The 10,694-nt window shown below is 41.1% G+C and overlaps 1 protein-coding gene across 2 annotated transcripts; it reads left to right on the top strand.

Moving 5' to 3' along the window:
* The first annotated feature begins 3,372 nt into the window (after window positions 1-3,372).
* LOC146570797 (apelin receptor B-like) lies at window positions 3,373-6,485 on the top strand. 2 transcript variants are annotated; one of them, XM_085279468.1, is made up of 3 exons: window positions 3,373-3,406; window positions 3,633-3,709; window positions 4,495-6,485. In XM_085279468.1, the coding sequence occupies exon 3, from the start codon at window positions 4,520-4,522 to the stop codon at window positions 5,582-5,584; it is 1,065 nt and encodes a 354-aa protein (XP_085135594.1). In that variant the 5' UTR covers window positions 3,373-3,406; window positions 3,633-3,709; window positions 4,495-4,519; the 3' UTR covers window positions 5,585-6,485. The 2 variants fall into 2 exon arrangements, with proteins under 2 accessions (XP_085135594.1, XP_085135595.1); XM_085279469.1 differs by lacking the exon at window positions 3,373-3,406 and having other exon boundaries at window positions 3,619-3,709.
* Window positions 6,486-10,694: the final 4,209 nt, after the last annotated feature.

The raw sequence follows: 10,694 nt of genomic DNA, 5'->3' as shown, positions 1-10,694 counted from the left end.
TAAATAAATAAATAAATAGTCTGAGCAAAGCAGGTTTGCTCTCCAAGGCTGTGACCTGAAGACGACACAGTCGCATCTCATACTGCTGTGACTTTGTAAACAAGGGCGGTACGAGTTACTGTACATCTCTCACTATTATATGCTGTATCTGTTTCCTACCATCACCAAACAAACAAACCTCCTTATAGGTCATTATCCTGCAGCAGACAGGAAATGAAAACATACTGATACAGCGCTCTGTGGCTGTAAACAAGCCGCTGTTGCCATGCAACAGTGCTTCTATAAATCATGAATTAGCTCATCACATTTTGTTTATTATCAAAACTCAACTCAGCTTAAGAGACAAGGAGTCGCTCTCTGTAAATATTCTATTTTCACGAATGATCCGGAGTCCAAGCCTGAGTTATTTATAAAAACAAAAATATTCAGGATTTTCCTGTCTTGTCCTCGGATTTGTATTTGATAAATATTTCTGTCTTGGCTCAGAAGACAGCAACACTTTGGAAAGCAGGAAGATTTCTATCAACAGACTGTCCTGGCCAGATGACCTACAAACAGAAAACACTAACAAGTCTGCAGTGGGTTGACCTGTTGTTGAGCTTAGCTGCTGTTCTTCTTGATATCTGAATGACACGCAGTGCAGTGGGGTCATCAGGTCAAAAGTGCACAAAGAAAAAAATTATCTGACCTCTTGCACGTATGCTGCAAGGAAACAAGAAAGTGCAGTATTAGTATTTACACTGCTCGGTTGCTGCGGCATGGCTATTTCCTGATCCTTTGTGACCTTTGTTCTCGAAGTACTATACGCCATTTATTTATTATGGCTGTGAAAGTGAAACACAACTGAAACAGTGCTAAATGTGAGGAGGACAAAGAGAAAATAAGGAAATCTATGTATTCAGTACTCATAGCTTTTGTGCCATCTTGCTGTTAACTGTTAACTGCTGCTCTTTTTAAAAACAAAAAAACAAAAAACAAAAATATAACAATAACTTAAAGTAGAGCTATCCAAAACTCAAGTGAAACATCCCAAATAAAAGAGTATGATCGTTTTACTCTGTATCATCTGCAAGAGAAAAGCTACAGATGAAAACTTTTTTCCCCACCCACAGTCTGGCAGGGCAACTGGGCACCAGCTGCCACAAGTCTATGCAAGGTAATCACTTCTTAAAAGATGAGCTCAACGCTGGTTCAGCCAAACAAATGTAAAGCTGTAAAGCTCAGTAGTCACTGCGGAAATATTTATGCATAAACTTCCACCCTGTTGGTAACAACTTGGTGTCAATCACCCCAGCGTCTCTGCTTAAAAGACCAGAATGACACCCAAATGGTCTCGCTCTCCAGGAGCAACTCAAGTGTTAGCTTTAATGAGTTTCTCATAATTAAAAGTGGATATCAGGCTGTAATTGAATTGCTAATATCACCTGTGCTGATCAGTATCTCCTCGAGGGTTATTTTACCATCGGCAACATCATAACTTTTCCACACGAGTCTGACTCAGAGTTCGTCAGAACACAAATAAAACCTTTGCGGAGACAGTTGCCTTGGTAAAGTGGGGGAGGGCGGGGGTGCTGGTGTGCATGTGGTCTGACAACTTAACACACATCAAACAACTGTCAGACCCCCACCAGCTCTCACACACACCTAAACAGAGAGAACACACACCTCATGCTCCTCTAGCGCTATAAGTATCACTGAAAGAGGTCCATAAACACACAAACACACGAGGCTGCGATAAAAGATCAGAGAGGCGTTCTGCAGCCCTGCAGACACACTTCCACTGTAGCGTGTGTTTATGTCTTTGTGACGGATGACAGCTGAGCGAAGGGCTGGGATTAAGAGTGAAATGCCTTAAAGTGCTTGAAGAAAAGGCAAAACACAAGGAGCATCTTTGTGCATTCATGGCATGTGGTTTACAGCACTAGGCCACACATGAGAGTGGACTACAACAACAAACAGTATGACACACACAGGTGGCCAATTAAAGAGGAAAAACAAGAGCTGAACATTGTGGAAACAGGCTCTGGTCTGATTAAGTGAAGCAGTTGATGGTCTGCAAGGAGTTACCAGCTCAGTTTCCAGCCTTCAAGAATAAAAATAGAAGGAAAAAATACTTATTTTGTGGTCTCAAGAAATGCATCACACAAGATTCACAGATTCTGTCTTGATTTGTTTTAAAGGAGACTTTTTGTTAATTTTCTTCTTCCCAAAACTCCTCTACAAAACATAACAAGGGTTTTATTTTTGGGAAAAGTGAGTGGGTGGCAGGCTGATTATCAAGGTCTGGTGTTTTATTCAACTATATGTTCACATTTCTGTCAACACACAGCTAAAAACAGACTTCAGTCCCACCAGAGTACGAGAAGGAAGCTTGCTTTGATTCACTTTGCTTTGGGGTTTTCCTGTTCTGCCCAATGAACTCAGAGCTGGATGGACAATCAAGGCTCACAATGTGGAGGCAACACAAATGCAGTCACATCAATGTGATTACCGAGTACCGCAGGCTAACAACACATCACAATAATTGGCAACAACAAGCAGCTCTGTGACAGTAAATGATGTTGGTGAAAGGACAGGAGATGGGAATATATCCTCATCTTCATAATCAGAGGGAGAGGGGGATGACTAAGGAGGGGACAGGAGAAACATGGTGGAGTGGTGGAGGAAGGGATCAGTGGAGGAAGATTGTTGAGTGATACAGTAGTTGTGTCTAAAGGTCTGTGCCCTGGCGCCACTGCTGCCACTGTGCTGAGAGACGGAGCCGGCTGAAGACTGAGATGTTCCACCTGGACCAACAAAACAGCAAAGAAGAGATGAAGGCTTTAATTTGCTTTTAGAGCCCCCCCTTTGTTTCCCTTTCAGTGGTTAGAAATGTGTGATTTTGCACTTTAAGACAGCAGCAAGCTTCTGTGTCAGCTTGTTACATCTCTCTGTTCGCGCAAAGCTCTTTGGAAGTTTGTTTTCTTGCATAAATCTGCAACATAGGCACTCACATATGCAGCAATTTTCTGGCTGCATTTCTACTGAAACCCAAAGACAGAGCAGCAGCTGAAGTAACCATGAAATCACAGAGAATACTGTGAATATATATAAAGACTTTCAAATGAGAGCTTTTTTATCGTTCTTAATGTAAAGTTGGCAAAAAGTTTCATTTAAAAATGTCATTTGACTGCTTCCCCATATAAACGTGTCCCACTTTGTCCCACACAAACACTGTTTGTCCCACATTGGGATGTGGTCACCCTATAAAAATATATATCCAAGTTCAGACATGAAACTGTAGGTAAACCCAGGTGTTACTAATGGTGTTGATTAAAGCTCTGCACCTAACAGGACTTTGATTAATGTCATTAGCAGCACCTGTAACACCTACGGTGGCTACTGTGTCTTTTGTGTCACACTGGTTGTAAGTTTTGCTGCTTACAGAGGCACTTTTTAGCATTTATTTTTAAAATAGATGATTATTATTACCATTGTGTTTATGTTTTTCATATATAAATATAGATCTCCAACAAAATAAAAATTCATCTCAAACAAATTGCAGAATGTATCTTTAGTTTGTCTTCAAAGCTAATATTTGTAATGGAAATCTTTGCCTGTTTTAATGGTTTTTGTGTCCTTTAATTCAACAGACCAAAACCAATTTGTGGCTCCACATGTCTGAACATGTACTGGCAAGATAAAAACAAAACAAAACAAAAAAATCCAGGTAAAAAAACCTTCATTTTCTTATTCGGGTTTCGGGTAATCAGGATCGTCCACTACCAGAACGACTCTATTGATATGAAAATTGGCCACTTTAAGGAACTTGCTGTGCCCAGGCGTAACTCTGAGCTGCTGTCCAAACATGTCTGTTTCTTTAATGAACTTTCATCAATAATCTGTATCTGTTATATTTGTAAGTTAGATTTTAGGATTATTTTTTTAGTTTTTACAAACTAAATATGGGAAATTAAATGGTTTTTTTTTTTTTTTTAGAAAAAAAAGACGCACAAAAAACACAAACAGCTAATGTTACAAGTTTTTTTGTTTGTCTTTGTTTTTCGTTGCTCATAGTTACTTCATTTTTAATTCCTGTATAGAATTTTCTAAGACATTTTTTGCACTTTTAAACTACAGGGGGAGTCAAATTTGTAGTTTTCTGGTGGTTTTGTTTGCAGCTTCTCTGAGAGTCTGTACAGTTTATGTTTGCCTCCAGAATTTTGTTCATGTTGCAAATATTTTGTGCATAAAAGTCAGAAATTGCTTGTAAATATATTAAAACTTTGACAGGCTTTAATGAAGTTACTTCACAGTGCATTATCTAGTGTGGCAGTCAGTGGAAAGAAGGGGGTGTATGCAGAGGAGGAGGGCAGTGGGAGGGTGCGAGTTGGGTGGGGGTATATAAATGGAAGCAGAATTCACATACAGCAACAGACTTGAGAGTGCTGTCAGCTGCTGTGAACCAAGTCTTTTGTTTTTTTCACCCCGCTCTCAAATTTTTTTTAACATAAGGATAAGAAAAGAGGAAAGGGTGAATATGGAGACAACTGTGGGCTACGAGTACTACGAGGACTACGAGGAGCCAGACAACTCCTCAATGTGTGACTACTCAGAGTGGACGCCATCGTACTCTGTCATCCCAGTACTCTACATGCTCATTTTCATCCTCGGCCTCTCTGGAAATGGAGTGGTCATCTTCACCGTGTGGAGATCACAAGGCAAACGGCGAGCTGCCGACGTCTACATCGGAAATCTGGCCCTGGCCGACCTCACCTTTGTAGTCTCGCTACCTCTCTGGGCTGTTTACACAGCCATGGGTTACCACTGGCCCTTCGGAGTGGCTCTGTGCAAGATAAGCAGCTACGTGGTGCTGCTCAACATGTACGCCAGCGTCTTCTGCCTCACCTGCATGAGCTTTGATCGCTACCTAGCCATCGTCCACTCCTTATCCAGCAACCAGCTGCGCAGCCGGGCTCAGATGCAAGGCTCCCTGATAGCCATCTGGCTGTTGTCTGTTATACTGGCCGCTCCGACTCTCGTCTTCCGCACCACCAAGTACGATGCAGAAACCAACCGCACATCCTGTGCCATGGACTTCAGTTTGGTGACACAGAAACAGGAGAACCTGTGGATTGCCGGCCTCAGCATCTCCTCCTCCGCTCTGGGCTTTCTTCTACCTTTCATGGCAATGATGGTGTGCTACGGCTTCATCGGCTGCACGATCAACCGCCACTTCAACACCCTGCGCAAAGAAGACCAGCGCAAGAGACGCCTGCTGAAGATCATCACCACACTGGTAGTGGTGTTTGCTGCCTGCTGGATGCCCTTCCACATCCTGAAGAGCGCTGACGCACTCTCCTACCTGGACTTGTTTCCCGCCACTTGTGATTTCCTGCGTTTCCTCCTGCTGGCTCATCCCTACGCCACCTGCCTCGCTTATGTCAACAGCTGCCTCAACCCCTTCCTTTACGCCTTCTTTGACCTGCGCTTCAGATCCCAGTGCTTGTGCCTACTTAATCTGAAGAAGTTCCTGCATGCGAGCCCGGCCAGCTCCCTGTCCTTGCAGAAGACAGAGATTCAGTCTCTACCCACAAAGGTGTGACTATGGATTAACACCCAGAGGCACGCTGGGGTCAAAATGAACACTGCAGAACAATGTAGGTGAATCAAAAGTTTCCAGTACTGAGTGCTTGTTTATGGTTCAGCAGCAGCCAGTTTCGGGGTGTAACCTTTGCTTTTCACTCTGGACTATTGACTGAAGACTTATGGTTTTGGTGTCTGACAGCACCAAAACCCCAGACTTTTTTTTTTTCAGCAGGCACTGAAACTGAGCTACATAAGGAAACATAAGAGAGACTCATTTAAAAATAAGGGGAATGTACTTTTATTAAGACTGATATACTCATCAGTTCGTCTTCTCCTGTGGACTTTCTGCAAAAGTACTGAGCTATGAAGTCTGAAATCATGTCCTCAAGTCATGGGAAACTATTAGGTTGATTATGATCATGCAATTTCCCTCTCTCATTACTGTTTTTTATTAATAAACTCTTGAGGTGGAGGTGTGACATATTAGAAACTGTGCTCTTGAGATCTGTCTTGACTGATCAGTATCTGCACCACAGCCAGCAGGACTACGTCTGTGTGTGTGTGAGAAGGGTGTAAGTTAGTCAGTAAGAGGTGTTTGAGTCTGATAAGAGTAGCGTAAGAGGTGTGTGTGTGTGTGTGTGTGTGTGTGTGTGTGTGTGTGTGTGTGTGTGTGGGTGGGTTGGGGGGGTGGACAGACCAGACAGACAGATGGCAGCTGACAAATGTTTTCTAGCTGCGGAAAGCCCCAATTAAAAGGTGACTGTATCGACAGCCTCTGATGTTTCTGCCTTTGAATATGAATGAATTTGTTCCCTGGTAACAACATGAAACCCATTTTTCTGAATATACACTATTTTTTGAATTCATGTCTATGATTTGTAATTAAAAGCCGGTGTTTTGAAGAGGAAAAAAACCCAGTCTCTCTCGATCTCTCTCACATTGTTATACCCTGCTGTGATATCTTGTGGAATGTATTTTCTCCAATCCAGTGAATACGCGTCTTCCTGTTTGGTGAGTTGCTCAGAGGAGGCAGCCTTCCCTCCTATTGTGTTTCGGGGGGCCGAAATCAAAGCGTACAGTATGTCTGGAGGAAATGCACGTTGGACTTCTGTTTCCCTCTTCAGGCGTGTTTGTTTCTTCTCTTACAGTTCCCCCCAAATTAATCAGTGAGCACAAACGGGATCAACCACACAGAATTCGGCTTTGTCCCAGACAGAGTCGTAAGTGTTAATTACCAAAACTTCACTTGTAATCCGCGCTACTGTGTATCCCAAATGCATCTGAATTATTTTGGTAGATATCAATATTAATGTGATAGCACACCGAGCTTTAATTCAGATAACCAATTCGGACTCTAATGAGCTTTTTACAGGATAAATTCAGTGACAGCGGGGAGACTTGGGGATTGGATTAATCCTGGGTTACTAATTTGCAGTGGACTTGCCATCTCTTTGTAAAACCTTAGATGAAGCAGAGCTTTGTCTAAATCAGTTAAGACTGAACACCACATTTAAAGGTGACACTGTTGGAAATTATAGTAAAAACTGGGAGCAGGATTTCCTTTAGCCTTGAGCTCTTACTTCAAAATATACCTACTATACTCTTCTATATAGCACAGAAACCCATACAGTACAGCACAGTACAACCTTTGTAGTGATATTTCTCTCATATATAACTGCATGAACCCCAAACTCAGTTTCTTGCCTTTTTAAAAATCTTTACTATGGTAATATATCAGCTTTGTTGCAGCAAAACCTTTGGAGAGGAACTGAGACAGATCTTAATTGCTATATTAGTTGCAGATGCATTCACACCAGTCAATATCTAAACATTAAATAATAAAATACAGCTACAAAACCACTAAATTAATGATTTTAACTTAAACATTTACATTCCCATGAGTTTTGGCACTCATCACAAGTAAAATACCATATTACACTGTAAAAATTCTCCGGTCACAAACATGTGACTGTTTTTTTTTTTGGCTAAATGTGACCAAATTGAATTTCTTGTAGGAGGAAAACTTCAGCTTTGAATTCAGTTTGGGAAAGTCGAAAAAGTCTTTGTTATGAAAAAGAAGGAACTTAAACAGCTGCAGCCACACTCGCTCTGCCTTCTCAGTCACAGTCTCAGTTCTCTTTAATCTCTTCTGAGCCACGACACACACACACACACACACACACAGACATGCAAGAAAAATCTTTATCCGAATTTAGTCTAGAGGACATAAACATCTTGAACTTTTTGTCAATTTTCAGTTTTCACATTTTCAAACTGGGACAAACATTCAGGTGCAAATTAAATAAGGACAAACTATGTACTCGAGCCAGTGCAGCTAAATGTTTCTAAGTGAAACGGCGTACAATTTCAAAATCCCATGCAATGGCTATTTCTTTTTTTTTTTTTTAACAAGATGGCCAGTCACATTATCCTCCACAGCATCAAAGTGAAACATAATCTGCTCAGATTATTTTCATGGGTTTCCAGGATTTATGAAGCTCACATGTTCATGTTACAGATTTGCTAAACTACACCAGAGAAAAGAGAATTACTCCCTTTGATTGGGTGACTGACATGACTATTCAGGACTTACACCAATGTTTTCATTCTCCTGTAATTACAATGAGTGTGAGTTAAGCATGTCTAGACTGGAAGCAGGCTTGCCGCAGGGAATCCCAAGAGCAGAAACAGCCTTCAGTTCCCACTCAAATGAATCATATACAACTAGGACAGTATGTTCTAGGATAAACACAAACATGGAGTTATTTGGGGGGTTTTAAAGAGAAAACCTGACAATTAGCACGGCTTTCTGTTGGTAACTTCTGCAGCTGAAAGGTGCAGTCAAGCCTGCGCAAAGATGGACAGTAGCTGTCCTATCTGGGAAAAAAACAATCAAAGCTGTGGTGTATAAAATAAATTACCACTAATTATGTATGTCCATAACCATACATGCCTATGTGCTACCAAGAAGATGAAAACCAGCCAATGAGTCATTCAGCGGTTTTAATGAGAAGAATTTCTTTGCCCTTAAGTCCTGAAAGCAGTCTGAATTTAGTTTAGTTTCACTTCAGACTATATCATCAGACAAATCATCAGACATGTAATGACCTAAATATTTAATTGGAGTACACACTTTAAGAGAGAATTCAGGAATGGCTCAATTCTGGTCCTCCTTACTTTTGTCAATAAAAATATTCCTCTTCTTGCCATTATAATGAATATCAAACTCTAGACCACATTCATAGCATGCCCTCAATAATTGTTGAAGGCCAGCACTATACGGTATTACCAACTACACAACCTGTTACACAGTCATCTAACAGCTTTCACAAATCACCCATATAAACATTAAACAAGAGAGTAGGCAGAATACTCCCCTGTCTAAGCCCGTTCCTCACATAAAAGGGGGCAGACACACAGTAACCCCATTTTATGTGCATGGACTGATGGGCATACCAGAAGGACAGAATTCTTACCAAAGATTTAGGAACCCCTCTGTTGTATAACTTATAAAATTGCTTTCCATGACTTTATTACGCACACCCCGCTTTGCAGTTATTATTTGTAAAAATGTTTGGAATCATGTATGATTTTCGTTCCACTTCTCACGTGTGCACCACTTTGTGTTGGTCTTTCACGTGGAATTCCAATAAAATTGATTCACGTTTGTGGCTGTAATGTGACAAAATGTGGAAAAGTTCAAGGAGGCCGAATACTTTTGCAAGCCACTGTATGTGTAGCTATTATCAGGCAAAAATACTTTCCTAGAGAGAATCAAGCCAGTATCCAAGCAGCACTGCAGTAAATGATTTGCAAATTAAGATCTATCATCAGACATCTGCATTCAATGGATACACAAGTGGAGTCAATGTCCTGAATGAAAGACATTCAGGACATAGGACAGTCTATTAGGACACCTAACCTCATTCTGGGGACACTCATAGGGCACATATACATTAAGAATAGTAAACTTTCTATCTCGGCCAATAATCTCAATTCCTATAGCCCAATCAAATTTCACCAGCTGATCATACATCTTGTATGGCATAGAGATACCCTGGAGCTCAGATCAGCGGTAGATTCACCAACGCCATGAAAGTCTTTGTGCAAACAATTCGTTTTTTCCAGATCTTGCTTAGATAGAAACGTTTCCTGGGCACACAATCTATTACAGGACGCTAAGAGTTTATCCATTAAAAGAGACAATATTAATACTCATTTATCTCACCGTGTCATGTGCACCCCACTGAAAGCTGCCGCCCTGTGCTGCTTCAGAATCAGTGTTTGACTCAGTGCGCTGCCGCTGCACCCCAATCCTCCCTGTGGCAGTGACTCCGCTGCCTCTGCTCTTCTTAGGCCTACGAGCCTCAAAATAGCGGCGGACATAAATACATATCCTTTACGTCATCACATTCAGCAGTAACATGAAATGATGCTAATCATTTGTGGGTTGTGTCAATTTTCCGACATGTCACGGACTTACCTAGCTTCTCAGTCAGATAGGAGCGCAGAGTTTCAGCGTCGAGATCGGGGGAAAGCCATATTGCAAACACACAGTTTGGTTTTAACCACAACGATCTTGTCATAACTGGGGTCATGCAGTGACAATCATGTTGTTGCACGTTTTTTTAACGGATATTACGGTACGAAATATTAGCAATTCATACATTTAGAATTCTTTCACTACACATTGAAAATAAAAATAAAAATGACAAATTCTGTAAGAGTTGACAATATATTTCTGAAGCATTGTCTTCTCACTATCCTGTACATTTCTATTCAACCTGACCTTATCCCCAACTAAAAGAAAATTGCAGTACTGCATTTCTGATATTGTGTATTTTTAAAATGTTATTACAGGAAACTGTTAGAGGCGACACAAATATTTCACTGGATTCTTACTCTAGATCACCCTCACTCTTCCTCTTCCGGCTCACAGCTCTCTGAACTGTAAGGTTTCACAGAAAATTATACATAGAGAGATAGACAGATACTGTACTGATCCTGTCACATAATGAAGTTATTATACACTTTTACAGAGAGAACCATAGAAAGGTTTCTCTAAGTGTTCTTCGTGGTTGAATCAGTTAGAGGGAGAAGGAGCTCTGCTGCTTCACAAAGGTGGA

Source organism: Mchenga conophoros, linkage group LG7 (genome assembly GCF_057382185.1).
Source record: "Mchenga conophoros isolate Kocher_MC1m ecotype Shallow Benthic linkage group LG7, M_conophoros_male_GT1.1, whole genome shotgun sequence".
NCBI classification, from domain to species: domain Eukaryota; kingdom Metazoa; phylum Chordata; class Actinopteri; order Cichliformes; family Cichlidae; genus Mchenga; species Mchenga conophoros.
The sequence above is the reverse complement of the archived record's forward strand: the minus strand, read 5'-3'. Positions and strand labels throughout refer to the sequence as shown.